Here is a 22,465-nt window from a genome sequence, read left to right as displayed (position 1 = left end):
AATATTTGTTCCTAGGCTGATGGGATCAAGAGTGGATAAGGAAACTATCCCTTTAACAGGCCTAGGATGTGGATAGTATACTCTTAGCCCAAGTAACAGCTATAATATAACAATATGCTACCCAAAAATAGGAAACCAATCTTTTAAATGCTCTGCTTATAAAATCATTTTATATTACAGTCACAGTGTTTTATGTCCCTATTTTTTCATGTGATGATGTGTGTGTATAGCATTTGTGTAACCTGGTAAACCTTATATAGAAGCTTTAGTTTAAAGGGACAGTACACTGTAAAATTGTTTTTCCATTAATGTATTTTAAATGACTTGTTATACCAACTGCAGAGTATAAAATATTTGAGAAATTCCATTTTCATGCTTATTTGTGTATATAAAGTAGCTGATTTTGTGCTTTGAAACCACAGCCTATTACAATGGGTTGAACTTAAAGGTGATATCAGATCTCATTATGTTCTAAGTTTGTGTAACACACTTGCTTCCTTATCTTTTATTTGGCTGGAACACCAAAGTTCAATACATAGAGAGAACAATGGAAAATGATAATTTTATTACTTAACTATCCTGCATCCCACTGAGAGTGTAATCTCTTCTGCTGGCTGTGTATACTTAGTCTATTCAATAGCCTATACTCCAGTATTAATTTTTTTCAGTGTAGGTGGTGATACCACAGGCTAAATCAGCTATTTCAAATGCTGAAATAGGAGTAAATGAGCTACTTGTAACCAATTTAATACACTCTAGCAGGTTAAAATGATCATTGGGAATAATTTAAAGGGGAGAACTTTTTTGGGTGAACTGTCCCTTTAAACATAGCTTAACTAGAACTTGTGCTTAAACAGACATAAAACCTAACATATTTCTCTCATGATTCTGACAGAACATACAATTTTAAACATCTTTTCAATTTACTTCTATTATCATATTTGCTGAATTTCACTGTTATCTTTGAAGGAGCAGCAGTGCACTACTGGGAGCTAGTTGAACACATCAGATGAGTCAAGGACAAGAGGCATACATGTACAGCCACCAATGGGCAGCTAGCTCCCAATAGCGCATTGCTGCTCCTACGCATACTTAGGTATGCCTTTCAACAAAGGATACCAGGAAAACAAAGCAAATTAGATAACAAGAGTAATTTGGAAATATGTTTAAAATTGCATTCTCTATCTCAATCATGAAATTTGTCTCTTTTACAATGATTCCAAGAGCCACAAAAAAGGTAAATTAGGGCTGGTCCTCATATGATATATGAAACTGATCCAGTAAAGTAATATTGTGGAGCAATGCCAACAATAGTTACTTGTAACTGTAAGAGCATGGACACAATCAGAACACAGAAATTAATCCAGGGATACTCTTATTTTATTTATATACAGTATATATATATATATATATACACACACACACACAGACACACACAGTTGTGCTCAAAAGTTTGCATACCCTTGGAGAATTGATAATATATGTACAATTATTAAAGTAAACATGAGTGAGCAGGCAAAAACATAAATTATGCTTAACTGACAATTTCATTTCCTTCTGTATGAGGAGAGTGCACAACTTCATCCTTACTGTTGGGAAATACTGAACCTGGTCACCAGAATGAGGCAAAGACACCCCAGCCAAAGGCTTAAATACTCCCCCTACTTCCCTCATATCCCAGTCATTCTGCGAAGGGAACAAAGAACAGTAGGAGAAATATCAGGGTATAAATGGTGGCGGAAGAGAAAAAAATAAATTTGGGCCGCCCATCGGCGTATACGGGCGGAGGCCGTGGACTCTCCTCATACAGAAGGAAATGAAATTATCAGGTAAGCATAATTTATGTTTCCTTCTTAATATGAGGAGAGTCCACAGCATTATTCCTTACTGTTGGGAAAACTATACCCAAGCTCTAGAGGACACTAAATGATAATGGGAGGGTTAAAGGAAAGGCGGACCCTAATCTGAGGGCACCACAGCCTGTAAAACCTGTCTCCCAAAAGCTGCTTCAGCCGAAGCAAAAATGTCAAATTTGTAGAATTTTGAAAAAGTATGTAAGGAGTATGTGACGAAAGACAAAGAATGACTGGGATATGAGGGAAGTAGGGGGAGTATTTAAGTCTTTGGCTGGGGTGTCTTTGCCTCCTCCTGATGGCCAGGTTCAGTATTCCCAACAGTAAGGAATGATGCCGTGGACTCTCCTCATATTAAGAAGGAAGCACATTTCTTTTATTTCTTATGGGATTCATATTCAAATGAAGGTCATAGCACAATCCTAAAAAAAAACATGGCAAAAAAATTAAATGACCCCTGTTCAAAAGTCTGCATACCTTTAGTTCTTAATACTGTCATTGATACAAAAGCATTGATAGCGTGCAGTCTTTTGTAATAGGTGCCTATGAGGCCCCAAATTCTTGCAGGTGGTATAGCTGCCCATTCGTCTTGGCAAAATGCCTCCAGGTCATGCAAAGTCTTTGGTCGTCTTGCATGAACCGCATGTTTGAGAGTGTCCCATGCGAAGCTTTCGTGCAGAAGAATGCAAATTGCTGGTATTTTCTGATAACATGCTGCATTCATCTTGCCATCAATTATCACAAGATTCCCCATGCCTTTAGAGCTCACCCCCCCCCCCCAAAAAAAAATCAGTGAGCCACCACCATGCTTCACAGTGGGGATGGTATCCTTTTTATCTCATTTTCCATCTTTAGAAAGTTCCATTACTATGTTACGCAGGTCTTTTGACAGTTCTTTTCTGCTCCCCATGACTCAGTATCTAGCCTGCTCAGTGCAACCACCTGAGAGCTAACAAACTCATTGACTATTTATACACTAATTGCAATTTGAAAAGTCACAGATGTGGGAAATAAACCTTTAATTGCCTTTTTAACCTGTGCGTGTCACCTTGTTTGTCTGTAACAAGGCCAAACATTCAATGGTATGTAAACTTTTGATCAGGGCCATTCGGGTGATTTCTGTTGTTATTATTATGGTTTAAAAAGGAGCGAAACAACTAGGTGATAATAAATAGCTTCATATGATCACTATTCTGACTCAGATAGTTGTAATAATGATCTATCCCTTGCTGAGAACTCTATGCCTGACCTGTATAAGAAGATACAATCACTGCAGACAATCCTTGTCAGATAGCTGAACTCACCAATACCTTGTTCATCCACAAAGTTGCTTTATTCTGAATATCAGGTTACAGCAGATAATGAATACAGCAGATGAATGAATGGTTAAAGTATTTTGCGGTCAAAAGATGATACTGATCGTAGCTTGCAATGAATTAACATGAGTGCTTGTTACATGAGGCCTGTTAGCTGCAGCCATGACACAGGAAAACATCATAAAACTACAAGGGCGGAGTAATACACAAAAGGAAATGCATAGTAAGGTCAGAGGTAAGACATTTTAGAAAACAGGAGCATTACCAAAAAGGGTCGCTAGATGGCAGTACAGAACAAACACAGGGAAGCCTAGAAAACAATGGCATAAAAATATATGATTTCTTAACTATAACAACATGAACATAACAGAGGCTATGTAATATTCTTTGCCTCATTGAGGCAGCACACTCCCCGTCTGGCATAATAAATGTCACTATTTAAATCATAACGGAAGTTATGCATAACAATGTAATTTGCAGAGATGTCTTGAAGACCTGAAAGATATAAGGAGAACATACATATAATGCAACTACTATAATATAAACTTCAAGTTGTGTCAATTAAAGTTCAAGATACTTCCTTCTTGAAGTCACAGGAAGAATCCAACAGCATACATAAGTAAGTTCAGTCTCCAAAGGGCAAGAGCAAGATAAGTTCCGTGATCGGTCTGATGAAAGTTTTTATAGTCCCTTGTCTTGCAACTTTCACCTCCACCTTACGCACCTTTCCATCATCACTAGGAATGCTCTTTATAATCAGTCCCATGGGCCATTCGATTCTTTCAGCTTGCTGGTCCTTGAGGAGAACAAGATCTCCAACCTTGATGTTAGGGTTCAGACGTTGCCATTTCCTGCGTCCTTGCAGAGTAGAGTGATACTCCATCTTCCAACGATTCCAGAAGCAGTTGGCAAGGTGTTGTACTCGCTTCCACTGATTGTAGCACAGATTTCCTGTTTTAAAGTCTCCAGGGGAACAGGAACAGACCCAAGCTTCTGGGTAAGAAGAGTAGCTGGAGAAAGGAGAGTTGGGGCCTCTGGATCTACAGAAACTGGAACAAGTGGTCTTGAATTGATTATGGCAGATGCTTCTGCCAGGAAGGTGGTTAGAATCTCATGGGTGAGTCTTGTGGATTTCAAGTCCATAAGCATGGAGTCCAGTATTTTACGTCTGATGCCTATCATTCTCTCCCAGGAGCCACCCATATGGGAAGAATGAGGAGGATTGAAAATCCATGTACAGCCCTTTTCAGTTAAAAGGTCTTGAATTGGCCTAGAGTTGAGATGTAGCTCTCGACAGGCTCCAACGAAATTAGTTCCACAGTCAGATCTTAATGTTTTGACTGGTCCTCTGATGGCAAGGAATCGCCTTAGAGCATTTATGAAACTTGAGGCATCCATATATTCTATTACTTCAATGTGTACTGCACGCACACTCATGCAAGTGAACAGCACTGCCCATCGTTTGCTATTTGCTTGGCCACCAGAGTCGAACACTACCCTGATTTGTTTTGGCTTATGTGGATGATACACTCCGAAGAAAGGCAGGTACCAGCATTCTTTGAGTTTTTGAAGTGGTAGAGCTGGCTCGGAATGATCATTGTCAAAGAATGGGTTCAGGTTAGCTATAGGACTGTTTTTTGGAATGCCCCTCTTGTCACGGATACATTTACTTTCTGAGCCAAAGACATCCTGTTGTACACTGCGTATTATGAACAGTTCACTTTCAGCAATATCCTTTGCAGAAAGAAACCTTTGGCACACGTGCCAACCTTGACAGTGAACATCTGTGGGCTTTGTGTGAAAGCAGTGTGCAATGTGGACTAACCTTGCAATGGTACGCACAAGCCTTGTCCACTTGGAGAAACGTTCAAAGCGTTGACAGCCCAAGACGAGTCTTTGTTCAGTTCTGGTGACAAGGGTTTTTACTTCAGGACGAATCTCTGGATCGTTGTCAGGTTCTAGAAGACTGAAGACATCAGCTGTGGTTTCTTCTGGATGATCCAGCAGGAATTCAGGGCCTGTTAACCAAGAAGAATTTGCAAAGACACTTGCAGACACTGGCCTGGTGGCATGATCTGCAGGATTAATTTCAGATGGAACATAATGCCATTGTTTGGGCTTAGATGATTTCCTGTCTTCAACTGACAAGGCTATTTTGTTGTCATCACTTGTAGTACAAAACACTGTGGTACCCGGATTGTCATCACAAAGAATAGGAGTACCATCAGGTATTTGGATGATGTCAGGAGGCTTCTCCCTTACTTCATGATGGCGAGAGCACTGTTTGAAGTGGGATGCATGTCCATTTTCTAATATGTAAGTTTTGAAGGAGTGGATCTCAGATGACGTACGCATACTATTCAAGCTTACATCGCCCACTATCACCCAGCCTAGATCAAGTCTTTGTGCATAAGGGGCATTGTCAGGTCCATTGCACTGCTCGCGTACTTTATGTACTCTGAGAATGTCTCTTCCTAGCAGGACCAAGATTTCAGCATGCATGTCCATTGCCGGAATCTCATCAACAAGGTGCCTTAAGTGAGGATGGTGATAGGCAGCCTCTGGAGTAGGAATCTCTTCCCTTTCGCCTGGTATCTGGTCACACTCGACTAATGTTGGTATGGGTATGCCTTCGTTTCCTTTGATATGAGAGACCATGAATCCATTGGCCCTTCTGCCAAAGGCCTCTACACAACCAGAACAGGTTCTGAGAGTATACGCTGTTGCATGACCCTCTATGCCGAAGATCTCAAACAATTAAGGCTTAACCAGGGATCTGTTGCTCTGTTCATCTATTATAGCATACATCCTAGCAACTTTCTCAGGTTGATCCTGTGGGTAAATCTTGACTAGACATACCTTGGCACAGCATTTGTAGTCTAAGCCTTCTCCACAGACTTCTGTGCATGCAGAGGAAACACTCGCTGTGACTGGAGCACGACTTTGTTGCTCCCCGCCATGAATTGAGACAGGGGTGAAGTCAGTTAGCTGCTGTGGGTTGTCTGGAAGTGGAGTAGGATGCATAGCTGTAACGTGTCTGTCGCTACTGCATTCTGTGCACTTTATAACATCTTTACAGTCTTCAGCAAAGTGACCATAAGAAGCACAACACCTATAGCATACTCCAAGTTTCTGGAGAATCTCCCTGCACTCTTGTAAAGTCTTTGCCCTAAACCCACGACATTTCTTAAGAGGGTGAGGCTTCCTGTGAATAGGGCACTGACGATTAGGGTCTTTATCTCTCTCGCCCGAGTCACTCTGGTTTGCAGGAGAGGATACGGGTGGTGAGATGTCTGTCCTTTTAACAGATATTGTTCTATTAAAGTCTCTATGTTTAGCTGCCGTGTTATCATACCTTGATGAAGTTGGTAAGGATGATGAAGCAGGCAAGTTGGGTTCGCAGAAGCTGAAGCTGGGATCGTTTCTCATCCAGGCTTGATCGCTGATGTACCTGCAAAAGTATGAAAATGGAGGAAAGGATACGTTATAGTCTCTTTTGTATCTTGAGCCCTGTTGTGCCCATTTCTCTTGCAGGTTATATGGCAGTTTAGACACCACAGGATTGACACCATGAGCAGTGTCCAGAAAGCTCCATGAGGAGGTCACTTAATTCTTGGAGCTTGCGATAGTCTTTGTTTCCTATTTTTGGGAAGTTTTGCAGTCTGTTGAACAGAGCGCTTTCTATGGCTTCAGAGCTACCATAGGCTTGCTCAAGTCTTGCCCATGCAGCAACGAGGCCTGCATCTGGGTGGTCAACATGTACTGTTCTCAGTCTTTTAACACAATCTGCAGATTCCGGCCCCAGCCACTTTATGAGCAAATCAAGTTCCTCCTTGGTTGTAAGGTCGAGATCAGCGGTAGCAGCCTTGAAGGTTGATCTCCAGGCCCTGTAGCTCTCTGGACAGTCGTCAAACCTTGAGAGGCTTGTGTTAATGAGCTCACGGCGTATCATGTATCTGGCAAAGTCAGTCAAGTCTGATCTCTCACTCTTTGGTGCCAAAGTAACTTGAGGAACCCCTTGGGTGTGAAAGTTCTTTGGTGAAGAAGGGTGAAGTTTACCAGGATAAAATGATGTTGCAAGAGCATTCAACTGTGGTGTAGTCTCTAAGGCTTCTGCTAGCTGTGGCTTGAGCGGCGGCTTGTCACTGGAAGTCACCTTATTGTCAGCGGGAGGTGATGCGGTTTGCTGCTTAGATGCACTTGTGTTGTGGATTTGAAGAGGCTCAGGCATTTGGTGCTGAGAGGTCTCTGTGTTGAGATTGAGAACGATGGTGTTAGTAGTAGGCACAGGAGATTACTCTGTATCGTTGCAAATATTATGCTTTCGCACGTATTTACTAGTGCGTTCAACTGGGTCTTCCAGATCTGCTGGGATATGGCAATCAGAATTAGTACTTTCTCCCATTGCTTGTTCAAGGACTTTCAGCCTTGCTAGGGCTGCTGCTTCTTCCTTTTCCATTCGCAGAACCTTTATTTGGGAATCCACCTTTGCTTGCTGGGCAGCCATTTCTGCTTGCTGGGCAGTCATTTCTGCTTGCTGGGCAGCCATTTGTGCTTCCATTTCTGCTTCCCTTCTGATAAAGGAGCTTTGCACTTTTTTTGATTCTGCATCAGCACGGGCCTCTATTAGCTTGTCGCTTAATGTTGAACTTCTGGAGCGAGAGGATCTAGAAGAACGTGCAGTGAGCTTAGTTGATGTGGATCTATGAGATCTGGTCTCCTGCAGTTGAGCAATGCGGAACTCTGCCTTTTCTTTAGCCATTTGCACTAAGAGATCTCTATGTTGGTCCAGTGCATCAGTCCTAGTCAGTTCTGCTGAAGAGTCCTCTATATTAAAGTCCTGTAAGAAGGCTGTGTATTTTGCAGACAGCCGCTGGTAGCGTTCATATGCAGCAGATAGGTGATCTATAGAGTCTCTCAATTTGGCTGGTTGATCATTAAAGTGTGACAAAACTGACATGCATTGTGAAGTTCTGTCCCATAGGTCTGACAGATTGCTGGAGAACTCATCTCTAGTGAATTCATAGTTTTCTCTGAGTTTATGTGTCGGTTTTATTGTACGTTTGGGTCTTACACTCTGTTCAGCAATATCTGCAGGATCTGCTCCCTGTACGTCTGTGGGTTCAGAGGCATGATGTATCTGCGTAGGTTCGGCTATAAAAGAGTGTCTGGACATTTTTTCAAGTTTTGCAAAAAACGGTACTGTCTCTTTAAGAAGACAAACAGCAGCTTAGACAGGTGGGGTAACAGTTCAATGCAGAGAAACAGTTTTTAACATTCAGATGAAGTGCAATAAACTTGTGCGACATGTGCTTTCACAAGATGGCGGATGACCCTGAGCTTGATTGCAGATTAAACACACACATATACATAGCAGGCTGTAGGAATTCTATACATCTTTTGACTATTCTGACTCAGATAGTTGTAATAATGATCTATCCCTTGCTGAGACCTCTATGCCTGGCCTGTATAAGAAGATACAATCACTGCAGACAATCCTTGTCAGATAGCTGAACTCACCAATACCTTGTTCATCCACAAAGTTGCTTTATTCTGAATATCAGGTTACAGCAGATAATGAATATAGCAGATGAATGAATGGTTAAAGTATTTTGCGGTCAAAAGATGATACTGATCGTAGCTTGCAATGAATTAACATGAGTGCTTGTTACATGAGGCCTGTTAGCTGCAGCCATGACACAGGAAAACATCATAAAACTACAAGGGCGGAGTAATACACAAAAGGAAATGCATAGTAAGGTCAGAGGTAAGACATTTTAGAAAATAGGAGCATTACCAAAAAGGGTCGCTAGATGGCAGTACAGAACAAACACAGGGAAGCCTAGAAAACAATGGCATAAAAATATATGATTTCTTAACTCTAACAACATGAACATAACAGAGGCTATGTAATATTCTATGCCTCATTGAGGCAGCACAATCACTATCCTTAAAGGGACACTGAACCCAAATTTTTTCTTTCGCGATTCAGATAGAGCATGCAATTTTAAGCAACTTTCTCATTTACTCCTATTATCATTTTTTCTTCGTTCTCTTGCTATCTTTATTTGAAAAAGAAGGCATCTAAGCTATTTTTTGGTTCAGTCCATGGACAGCACTTGTTTATTGGTGGGTGAATTTATCCACCAATCAGCAAGAACAACCCAGGTTGTTCACCAAAAATGGGCCGGCATCTATACTTACATTCTTGCTTTTTAAATAAAGATACCAAGAGAATGAAGAAAATTCCATAATAGAACTAAATTAGAAATTTGCTTAAAATTGCATGCTCTCTCTGATTCACGAAAGAAAAAATTTCAGTTCAGTGTCCCTTTAAATAAGAGTTTTTTGGCATGATCAGTCATATTTTCAAAATCAATGCCAAAATATCACGATTTCTGCCAGGGTAAGCAAACTTTTGAGCACAACTGTGTGTGTGTGTGTGTGTGTGTATATATATATATATATATATATACACTTTAAAAAAAGGAAAGTAAGAGTGTATAGGCCAAGGGGATAATACTAAATACTTCTAGAAAACTTCTATCTACTATACAATGGTCATTAGATAGAAATAAAGTTAATTCCAGGCAATAATAAACTGATAGTCCCTACGTTGGATTATTTAATACCCGATTACCTGTATATTCCCCATGACTCCCGTCGACTCCATTCTGCTTGCTACATTCACTGTATTTCCCCAGATATCATAATGTGGCTTACGAGCACCAATAACCCCAGCCAGCACTCCGCCTTTATTCAAACCTGGAATTGCAGGAGTCATTGTTATGTATTCACAAAATTACCAATAGTCATAACACTGCAATAGTATTTACTAGTCTCTGAATAGAAAAACACAGACCAGTTACCTTTCACTGGATTACACTTTTTTCATCATCCCACATTGATAGTTAAGGGAGTTATCTCTGTCAACCTAAGGGTTAAGCAAGTTTACATTCTGTGTAAATCTGTTGTCTTCCTTATTACTAATGATGAATAATGCAGCACTTGATATAAAGCCAGATTGTCCAACCTTTCCCCTCTTCATATTCCACAAGCTTTAAATATCGGTACTGATTGAGATCTAAAATTGCTGGCCACCCTGATGTGCTGCAGAAATGTAATCTGAGAATGACATCTATATGGGTTCACCAAAGGCATGCTACATATGAGGATGCAAGACTGAATTTATTCCTACTGGTTTGTCCTTGAAATTATTTTTATTCACTATGTATAGAAATTAATTAAAGGGACAGTCTATTCCAGAATTTTTATTGTTTGAAAAGATAGATAATCCCTTTATTACCCATCCCCCGGTTTTGCATAACCAGCATGATTATATTAACATTACTTTTTACCTCTGTGATTACCTTGTATCTAAGTCTCTGCAGACTGTCCCCTTAGTTCTTTTGATAGACTTGCATTTTAGCCAATTAGTATAGACTCATAAGTAACTCCACAGGTGTGAACATAATGTTTTCTATATCCTGGTTTCGCAACAGCCAGGCTGTGACAGCCCTGCTGGTGAGCCATGGCCCAACATGCCCCAATGTGCACTCTGACAGGCCCACACATAAGAAATATCAATCAGATCAATTAATATAAATATATATCTACCGGTCCCTGGACATGTCCGGCTAAAATTTAGCGGGCCTTGAGGTCACTTGGGTTGAGAACTACTGATCTATATAATACACATGAACTAGCGCTGTCTACCTGTGAAAAACTGTCAAAATGCACTGAGATAAGAGGTGACTCAAGGGATTAGAAATTAGCATATGAGCCTACATAGGTTTAGCTTTCAACAAAGAATACCATGCAAAAAATATTGATGATATCTTATGAAAGTTTAATTTTCACTAGACTGTCTCTTTAAATGTAAAAAAATATATCTTTTCATAGCTTTACATTTTAATAACAAGATCACCACATATAAAGATGGACTAATTGGAAAGTACTAATTTGCTACAAAGTTTCTGTTGAATTTAAAGGACCAGTCAACACATTAGATTTGCATAATCAACAAATGCAAGATAAAAAGATAATGCAATAGCACTTAGTTTGAACTTCAAATAAGTAGTAGATTTTTTTATAACAAATTTCAGTTATGTATATTTCCACTCCCCTTGTACCATGTGATAGTAATCAGCCAATCACAAATGCATATACGTATAGTCTGAATTCTTGCACATGCTCAGTAGGATCTGGTGACTCAAAAAGTGTAAATATAAAATACTGTGCACATTTTTTTTAATGGAAGTAAATTGGAAAGTTGTTTAAAATTATATGCTGTATCTGAATCATGAAAATTTAATTTAACCTGAGTGTCCCTTTAAGTTCCAGATCTTCTCAGCCATTTCTCAGATCTAAGCTTTTGAGAAACCACTTTTAACAGAGAAAGCTCATTTGAACTACAATAGAGCTCATCTATAATTTATCAAATGGCTTTAGCTCCCCCTTCAGGCTAACAGGCAGGAAAACAATGATAATGTAAAGAACTGTATACAGTATTCTGTTTGTCTTCATGGGTGACTGATTAAAGAGGGAGACTACTGTTCTGGATTGATTTATTTGACTGCTTGATATTATTTGCTAGATGACAGTCTGTACTACTGTAATTGTACTTTTATAGAGAATGGGCATTAGGTCACATTCAGCAATAGCAGCCTCTGGCACTAGGGGAGTTATTGTGAAAGTCTTATCCTTAGTGTTATGTAATGCAGCAGCGTGGCATTTTCTACATACTAGCATAAGTCCTTAAATCTAAATTTAGGTGTATACCTTTTGTTAAAGCCTTCAAGTATTTCCCACTAGTGCATTGCTATTCTTGAGCCTACCTATGACACAGCTAATCATGTTCATTTTGATGGCAAAATCTTTATGGTTGAGAAGATAAGCTATCAGACTGCAAATAGAGATATCTACCATATGGGGCAGGCTGCCTGTCAACTGGTTGCTAACTGAACACATGGGTGAGCCAATGACAATCGGTATATATATATGCAGCCACCAATCAGCAGCTAGAACCTAGATTATTTGCTGCTCCTGGGCTTTCCTAGATAAACCTTTCAGCAAAGGATAACAAGAGAAGGAAGAAAATTAAATAATAGACGTAAGTTGGAAAGTTATTTAAAATTGTATGCTCTGTCTAAACCATGAATGTCTAATTATGACTTTACTGTCCTTTAAATTACAGGAGAAGGGGGCAAAATAAAAATTAAAGTATATTGTAAAGTTAATTTACAATCTTAATGGATTTACTGTCCCTTTTAAGCCTCTTTGTAAGAAATCATGTTTTCCCCGTTCAGATTGCAAGATATTTAAAGATCAGATGTAAGTGGAAAAGTGTACCCTCAAATTCCTGTATACATTTACCTAGAAGTGGTGCTATCTAGTGGTAAATGCTTCTATAGATAACATTTTCCTGCTGTGAAAGCTCACCATATACTTTAGACCCTTTTTATTTCCTTAAAACACCGAGGTGTAAATTAAAAAAAAACTTTGTGATTTACAAATATCTGGATTGTACATTTTTAAGAAAGAACAAACCCATATACACATTTTCTTTCACTAGATCGTCTAGTCCAGCCTAAATGTTTATGCTACAAAATAGTTCCTAAGTGCTTTTTTTCTCCCAATATCCACACTGCTTATAAGCCCAACCTCATCTGTAACACACAGACGTGCTGGTTCTCACATGATCTATAGTTACACGTCTGGCATTAATCTTACTAAATATTCATGAAGTCAGTTTGTTTATAGATATGAATATCGCTAAAATGATGTCATTCAAGCCCAGCATGCAAGTACCTGATCTAATTAGTGATAACAATTCTGTGTGCACCTACCTATACGCAGCATGAAATTGTTAAACGACTGGTAATTAATGTTCATTAGAGTCACTTTCATGGCTAAAGCGAAGTCTGCCAGATCCGCCAGATGCTGCCACCTCTCCTTGTCAGAGATTTCCTCTTTCTGCAAAATAAATATACAGTCTCAAATCATTGCAGAATCTGCAGCAATCCAAGATATTACAGTTGCTAGTGACATACAAACAGCATTTGCTCAATCGTCTTTCCACCTACCAGCATCATACTTTTTTTTTATGCAAACAGCAAGTTTTTTACCCCAAGTAATAAGCTCAGTGACATAGCCATTGTTTATTGCTGAAATAAGCACAAAGTCACACTTGGAGACACAACACAAAGTTCCTAAGCAGGAAACAGCCAGGGGGCCAATCAGGAGTGGCATACGCATGTAGCTGTCCATCAGTGTCCATGTCTTGACTCGTGGAAGATTCCAAGTTAAATTATCTTATAAATTAGAATCAGGGCTCAAAATCTCAAGTGCCAGGATACTAGCTGAGGCCAAAATGTCACTCACCACTTGTGAACCCAGCCCATTATCTTCCATATGTTTAGCCATTGTCAAACACATTATTGTGCAGTCATGTTTCATATGTTTTTATCTTAAAATGTAACAAATTAAGTACTTTTCATACAATTACTATAAATATATACATTTTCTGGACATTCGGCTGAGTGCCTAAACCAGTGTTTCTCAACCGCGGTCCTCAAGTACCCCCAACAGTCCAGGTTTTCATTATAGCTGAACACAGGTGAAATAATCAGCTGATGGGTGAGAGCAGGTTAGTAACCACGGTTACTGATCAGCTGAATACTTCACCTGTGCACTGGTTCAGCTTTAATGAAAACCTGGACTGTTGGGGGTACTTAAGAACCGAGGTTGAGAAACACTGGTCTAGACAACATTTTTCTCGCTCTCTACTTGCCCCAGTTCAATTTCTACTAGCCCTGGGCCTGTTAGAATGTTTTAGTATCTCATTAGAATGTCCCTTAAAATAAAATGATACAAATAAACTCAGACCAGAATTATAATCTGTCACATACCTAACCTAACACAAATATACTGACACCGAGACTCAGATTCACTCGCACAACCTGATGAATACTGATTTCTAAGAATAATAAAAACGAGAAACATGTATTGTGAGGGATTTAATTAAGTGTTGGGAGGTAGATTTGGGAATTAAAGCAAGTTAGCAGGATTTAAAATGACGTGTTCATGAAATAGTTAAAGGGATATAAAACCCACATTTCTTTCATGTAATTGGCAAGAGTCCATGAGCTAGTGACGTATGGGATATACAATCCTACCAGGAGGGGCAAAGTTTCCCAAACCTCAAAATGCCTATAAATACACCCCTCACTACACCCACAATTTAGTTTTACAAACTTTGCCTCCTATGTAGGTGGTGAAGTAAGTTTGTGCTAAGATTTCTACGTTGATATGCGCTTCTCAGCATTTTGAAGCCCGATTCCTCTCAGAGTACAGTGAATGTCAGAGGGATGTGAAGGGAGTATCACCTATTGAATGCAATGGTTTTCCTCACGGGAGATCTATTTCATAGGTTCTCTGTTATCGGTCGTAGAGATTCATCTCCTACCTCCCTTTTCAGATCGACGATATACTCTCATATTCCATTACCTCTACTGATAACTGTTTCAGTACTGGTTTGGCTATATGTGGATGGGTGTCTTTTGGTAAGTATGTTTTCATTACTTAAGACACTCTCATCTATGGTTTGGCACTTTATGCATTTATATAAAGTTCTAAATATATGTATTGTACTTATATTTGCCATGATTCAGGTTTTCAGTATATTTCCTTTTGCAGACTGTCAGTTTCATATCTGGGAAATGCTTTTTTATGAAAAATGTATTTCTTACCTGGGGTATAGTCTCTTTTTCTAATTGACTGTCTTTTAAATTTGTGGGCAGAATTAGGCTCGCGAGGGCGCAAAATGCCAGAGTTTATTGCGTCATTCTTGGCGTAAGATTTTTTTGGCGCAAAGTAACGTTCTTTGACGCAAATTCGTAATTTTCGGCGTCTTAGTTGACGCCGAGTCCTTTCACAAGGTTGCGTCATCTATGACGAGAGTGTGTCGTTTCCGGACGTTATTTTCATTATTTAAGACCCCATTTCTATTTGCCTCCTGCCTTTTTTCTATGTCAGAGGGCTATGCTGTTTGCATTTTTTCCCATTCCTGAAACTGCCATATAAGGAAATTGATAATTTTGCTTTATATGTTGTTTTTTTCTCTTACATTTGCAAGATGTCTCAATCTGATCCTGTCTCAGAAATCACTTTTGGAACCCTGCGGCCTGATAACAGTTCTACCAAAGCTAAGTGCATTTGTTGTAAACTTGTGGGGGTTATACCTCCAGCTGTGGTTTGTAATGGTTGTCATGATAAACCTTTACATGCAGAGAATGTATCCATCAGTAGTAGTTCATTACCTGTTGCTGTTCCCTCAACATCTAATACACAAGATATACCTGTAAATTTAAAATAATTTATTTCTGATTCTATTAAGAAGGCTTTGTCTGCCATTCCGCCTTCTAATAAACGTAAAAGGTCTTTTAAAACTTCTCATAAGGTTGATGAAATTTCAAATGACCAGCAACATACTGAATTATCCTTCTATGACGAGGATCTATCTGATTCAGAAGATCCTGCCTCAGATATTGACACTGACAAATCCTCTTATTTATTTAAAATGGAGTATATTTGTTCTTTGTTAAAAGAAGTGTTGATTACATTAGATATGGAGGAAACTAGTCCTCTTGATATTAAAACTAGTAAAAATTCTGTTTATAAACCTCCTGCGGTTATTCCAGAGGTTTTTTCCTGTTCCTGATGCTATTTCTGATATGATTTCTAAAGAATGGAATGGGCCTGGTACTTCTTTTATTCCTTCTTCAAGGTTTAAAAAATGGTATCCTTTGCCAGCAGTTAGATTGGAGTTTTGGGAAAAGATCCCCAAAGTTTATGGGGCTCTCTCTACTCTTGATAAACGTACTACTATTCCTACGGAAGATAGTACTTCTTTTAAAGATCCTTTAGATTGAAAACTTGAATCTTATTTAAGGAAAGCTTATTTATATTCAGGTCATCTTCTTAGGCCTGCAATTTCTTTGGCTGATGTTGCAGCTGCTTCAACTTTTTGGTTGGAGACTTTAGCGCAACAAGTATCAGTTCATGATTTGTCTAGCATTGTTAAGTTGATTCAACATGCTAATAATTTCATTTGTGATGCCATTTTTGATATTAAATCTATGTCTTTAGCTAGAAGAGCTTTGTGGCTCAAATCTTGGAATGCTGATATGACTTCTACGTCCAGATTGCTATCTCTTTCTTTCCAAGGTAATAAATGATTTGGTTCTCAGTTGGATTCAATAATTTCAACTGTCACTGGGGGGAAGGGAGTGTTTTTGCCTCAGGATAAAAGACCTAAGGGTAAATCTAAAGCTTCTAACCATTTTCATTCCTTTCGACAAAATAAGGAACAGAAACCTAATCTTTCCCCCAAGGAATCTACTTCCAATTGGAAGCCTTCTTTAAATTGGAATAAATCCAAGCCATTTAAGAGATCAAAACCAGCCCCCAAGTCCGCATGAAGGTGCAGCCCTCATTCCAGCTCAGCTGGTAGGGGGCAGATTAAAATTTTTCAAAGATGTTTGGATCATTTCGGTCCAAAATCATTGGACTCAGAGTATTGTCTCTCAGGGGTACAGAATAGGATTCAGAGTAAGACCGCCTGTGAGAAGATTTTTTCTCTCACGCATTCCAGCAAACCCAGTAAAGGCTCAGGCTTTCCTGAAGTGTGTTTCAGACCTGGAGTTATCAGGGGTAATCATGCCAGTTCCGTTTCAGGAACAGGGTCTGGGGTTTTATTCAAATCTATTCATTGTTCCAAAGAAAGAGAATTCATTCAGACCAGTTTTGGATCTAAAGGTTTTGAATCGATATGTAAGAGTACCAACTTTCAAAATGGCGCAAATGGGGCATTATATGTCCACAATAGACTTACAGGATGCATATCTTCATATTCTGATTCATCCAGATCACTATCAGTTCCTGAGATTCTCTTTTCTAGACAAGCATTACCAATTTGTTGCTCTTCCTTTTGGCCTAGCGACAGCTCCAATAATCTTTTCAAAGGTTCTAGGTGCCCTACTCTCTTTAATCAGAGAGCGGGGTATTGCGGTATTTCCTTATATGGACGATATCTTGGTACTCGCAACACAAATCAACTAGTGTTGTTTCTGCAAAGACATGGTTGTAGGATCAATTTACCAAAAACCGTTCATTTGTTTTCAGACAGACAATATCACAACTGTGGCATATGTCAATCATCAGGGTTGGACTCACAGTCCTCAAGCTATGAAAGAAGTATCTCGGGTACTTGTTTGGGTGGAATCCAGCTCCTGTCTAATTTCAACGGTTCATATCCCAGGTATAGACAATTGCGAAGCGGATTACCTCAGTCGTCAGACTTTACATCAAGGAGAATGGTCTCTCCACCCAGATGTGTTTTCTAAAATTGTTCAGATGTGGGGGCTTCCAGAAATAGATCTGATGGCATCTCATCTAAACAAAAAACTTCCCAGGTACCTGTCCAGGTCTAGGGATCCTCAGGCGGATGCATTGACACTTCCTTGGTGTTATCAACCTGCTTATATTTCCCGCCTCTAGTTCTTCTTGCAAGAGTGATCTCCAAAATCATCATGGAGCGATAATTTGTGCTGCTGGTGGCTCCAGCATGGCCTCACAGGTTTTGGTATGCGGATCTTGTTCAGATGTCCAGTTGCCAACCTTGGCCACTTCCATTAAGGCCAGACCTTCTATCTCAAGGTCCGTTTTTCCATCAGGATCTCAAATCATTAAATTTGAAGGTATGGAAATTGAAAGCTTAGTGCTTAGTCATAGAGGTTTCTCTGACTCAGTGATTAATACTATGTTGCAGGCTCGTAAATCTGTTTCTAGAAAGATTTATTATCGAGTTTGGAAGACTTACATTGCATGGTGTTCTTCTCATAAATTTTCTTGGCATTCTTTTCAAATTCCTAGAATTTTACAGTTTCTTCAGGATGGTTTGGATAAAGGTTTGTCTGCAAGTTCCTTGAAAGGACAAATTTCTGTTTTATTTCATAGAACGATTGCTAAACTTCCTGATATTCATTGTTTTGTGCAGGCTTTGGTTTGTATCAAGCCTGCCCTTAAATCAATTTCTCCTCCTTGGAGTCTTAATTTGGTTTTGAAGGCTTTACAGGCTCCTCCGTTTGAGCCTATGCATTCTTTAGACATTAAACTACTTTCTTGGAAAGTGTTGTTTCTTTTGGCTATCTCTTCTGCTAGAAGAGTTTCTGAATTATCCGCTCTCTCTTGTGAATCTCCTTTTCTAATTTGTCATCAGGATAAGGCAGTTTTGCGGACTTCATTTAAATTCCTACCTAAGGTTGTAAATTCTAACAACATTAATAGAGAAATTGTTGTCCCTTCTTCGTGTCCTAATCCTAAGAATTCTTTAGAAAGATCTTTTCATTCTTTGGATGTGGTGAGAGCTTTGAAATTTTATGTTGAAACTACTAAAGATTTCAGGAAGACTTCTAGTCTATTTGTTATCTTTTCTGGTTCCAGGAAAGGTCAGACGGCTTCTAACGTTTCCTTGGCCTCATGGTTAAAACTTTTGATTCATCAAGCCTACTTGGAGTCGGATCAAGCCGCGCCTCAGAGAATTACAGCTCATTCTACTAGATCAGTTTCCACTTCCTGGGCTTTTAAGAATGAATCTTCATTTGATCAGATTTGCAAAGCTGCTACTTGGTCTTCTTTGCATTCATTTACTAAATTTTACCATTTTGATGTATTTTCTTCTTCGGAAGCAGTTTTTGATAGAAAAGTTCTTCAGGCAGCAGTTTCAGTTTGATTTTTCTGCTTTTGATTTTTTCCTCACATTTATGAGAATTAACTTATGTTTTGGGTTGTGGATTATTTTTTTCAGCGGAAAATGGCTGTTTTTATTTTTAGCCCTCCCTCTCTAGTGACTCTTGCGTGGAGTTCCACATCTTGGGTAATGTTATCCCATACGTCACTAGCTCATGGACTCTTGCCAATTACATGAAAGAAAACATAATTTATATAAGAATTTACCTGATAAATTCATTTCTTTCATATTGGCAAGAGTCCATGAGGCCCACCCCCTTTTTATGGTGGTTATGATTTTTTTGTATAAAGCACAATTATTTCCAAATTCCTTTGTTGATGCTTTTTACTCCTTTCTTTATCACCCCACTTCTTGGCTATTCGTTAAACTGAATTGTGGGTGTGGTGAGGGGTCTATTTATAGGCATTTTGAGGTTTGGGAAACTTTGCCCCTCCTGGTAGGATTGTATATCCCATACGTCACTAGCTCATGGACTCTTGCCAATATGAAAGAAATTAATTTATCAGGTATGTTCTTACATAAATTATGTTTTTGTTCTTTCATGATTCAGATAGAGCATGCAATTTTAAGCAACTTTCTAATTTACTTCTATTCTACATTTTCTTCGTTCTCTTGTTGAAAAACAGGGATGTAAGCTTAGGAGCCAGCCCATTTCTGGAGTACTATATGGCAGCAGTTTTACAAGAAAGTTATACTTTTACAAGAGCACTATTTCCTGCCATGTAGTTCTCCAGCAGCCTACCTATGTTTCTCTTTAAGATAGGTCTGGTGCAGAGAAGTAGATTTGGGTGTCGTCGGCATACAAATGATATTGGAAACCGTGGGACTTAATTAGGGAACCAAATGATGACGTGTAGATTGAGAAGAGGACAGAGCCTTGCGGTACCTCAACATAAAGTGGTGACGGGGCAGAGGAGGACCCAGAGAAGGCTACACTAAAGGTACGGTTTGACAGGTAGGAAGAGAGCCACGGGAGGGCTGTGTCACCGATGCCGAAGGATTGGAGGGTTTGGAGCAAAAGAGGGTGGTCAACAGTGTCAAAGGCTGCGGACAGATCAAGGAGGATAAGCAGAGAGAAGTGGCCTTTTGATTTTGCTGTAAGTAGGTCATTGGTAACCTTAACGATTGCTGTCTCTGTGGAGTGATTGGGACGTAATACAGATTGCATATCATGGGAACGAAGCAAATTTAATAATATAAGTAAATTGGAACCTTTTTTAAAATGGTATGCTCTTTCTGAATCACATAAGGTTTGGGTATCATATCCCTTTAATCAATAAAGGTACACTATACACATTGTTACCCAAGTTCAACATAGCCTGAAATATCCCAGCGACAGGTAAAGGAAAACAATATGTGATAATGTTTGGCTAAGGAGTACTACAACTGCAAAGTGTGATTTTGAAATAATAGGGAATGTTTCATTATGCCAGCCAGAAACTAATGTATGTGCATGCAGCCAGAATATACTGTTTGTCCACTTAATTACTCAATTTAAGCTTGCAGGTACGCTTAAAAACATATTTGTAAAAACTCATTCAAAGTAGCTTACACATGTATCTAAACAAAGGAAGGAGGAGATATGTGGGGATTAAAACTATGGGTCTTGTTATATACTGTTTATTTTTGCCTGAAAGCGGTAATAAGTATGGTCAAGGACTGTGGTTGGATGGCAGAGGAGGGACTGGAGGACGAGGAGAGTGTTGGTAGAGAAGAGGGAAGCAATGGGTGAGGGACATATTTATTATATGCAGAGAGAACATTGAAATATAACATGAATTTGTTGTGAAGAAACTCTGCTTGAGTTTGTGATTTCCTCTAGGGGGCACTGCAGTGCAAGGGCACAGTTGGAGGTAGTAGGTCAGTTTCAGTAGTGTAGAGGAGCCGGTGTAGCTGTGCATATGCTGGTGATTGTAGTGCACAGCAGCAAGACTCGGGCAGGTAGATGCAAAAACATTTGAGAGAAGAGGTCAGAGAGAATGGGAACAGTTTTTAAGGTCTATGCCTTGGGGTTACTACAGATCCAGTGGTGGAAAAGGTAGGGTTAGCGAGCATGTTAAGAGATGGTGGTTGGAAAAAGAGAACAGAGTGTTGGAGAAATCATCAGAATGAGTTGGACACTATGTCCACTGGAAAAGGCCAAGGGAAGAAGGTAGAGACGTTTTTGGAAGCAGCATTAGAGGGGCACATTCATAAGAACGTTGAAGTTGCTGACAATAAAAAAAGAGAAAGTGAGGAAGCCAGGTAGAAATCTGGTCAAGGAAGACAGTAGGATACAGTAACATGCAAATAGATGGTAGATAAAGGGCAAATATCCTGAACTTCACAATAGCTGAACAAGTGCAAGGGAATAAAGGGTAAGCGTTGGAAGGAACACTGGGAACGAGGATGCCAACACTGTGTTATGTAACAATAAAATGTGGGACTCCAATGCAGGCCACCAAAAGAGCAATAGAAACAGTATCAGAAGACAAAGCCATGTGTCACTTATAGTAAGAGCTTTATTTATAGATAAAGAGGTTGCGAATTGGTGTAAGTTATTTCATGTTCCAGAAACACAGGAGAAATGCACTACAGGAGGGAAATAATAGTCACATAAAATGACAGAGGTTAATGAATTGTAGGTGTTGGCCATAACAATATGTCCCCAACCCCATATAACAGAGGTCTACAAAAACCATTGCAACCTGGTCTCAAGGTCAGTCGTTTAATAAATATCAAATAAAGGCTTAAATTCATACTTAAAGGGACAGCCTACTAGATTTTTTTTTATTGTTTTAAATGATAGATAACGGCTTTATTACCCATTACCCAACTTTGCATAACTAAAATTGTTATATTAATATAATGTATAACTTTTAAACCTCTAAATTACTTCCTGTTTCTAAGCCACTGCAGGCTGCCTCCACCTCAGTGCATTTAATTAGCTTTTCACAGCAAGACACTGCTAGTTTATGTGTGCCATATAGATACCATTGTGCTCACTCCCGTGGAGTTATTAATGAGTCAGCACTGACTGGCTAAAATGCTTGTCTGTAAATAACACTGGGATAAGGGGGCAGTCTGCAGAGGCTTAGGTACAAGGTAATCACAGAGGTAAAAAGTATATTAAAGGGATAGTAAACACCAAAAAATGTTATGGTTTAAAAAGATAGATAATCCCTTTAGTTACCATTCCCCAGTTTTGCATAACCAACACTGTTATAGAAATATACTTTTCTCTTGTAAGATGTATCGAGTCCACGGATTCATCCATACTTGTGGGATATTCTCCTTCCCTACAGGAAGTGGCAAAGAGAGCACCCACAGCAGAGCTGTCTATATAGCTCCTCCCTTAGCTCCACCCCCAGTCATTCTCTTTGCCTACTCTAAGTACTAGGAAGGGCAGAGTGAGTGTGGTGACAAAAATGTAAGTTTTTATTTTCTCAAGCAAAAGTTTGTTATTTTAAATGGTACCGGTGTGTACTATTTACTCTCTGGCAGAA

General features: G+C 39.3%; 1 protein-coding gene across 1 annotated transcript in view; it reads right to left on the bottom strand.

Moving 5' to 3' along the window:
* Positions 1-22,465, bottom strand: part of ADCY3 (adenylate cyclase 3) — a 413,132-nt gene that overhangs the window by 2,765 nt on the left and 387,902 nt on the right. The window contains 2 exon segments of the mRNA XM_053709517.1: positions 9,810-9,934; positions 13,018-13,144. Coding sequence (XP_053565492.1) covers positions 9,810-9,934; positions 13,018-13,144 — 252 coding nt within the window.

Source organism: Bombina bombina, chromosome 4 (genome assembly GCF_027579735.1).
Source record: "Bombina bombina isolate aBomBom1 chromosome 4, aBomBom1.pri, whole genome shotgun sequence".
Lineage (NCBI taxonomy): Eukaryota > Metazoa > Chordata > Amphibia > Anura > Bombinatoridae > Bombina > Bombina bombina.
This window is presented reverse-complemented; position numbering and strand designations above follow the sequence as displayed.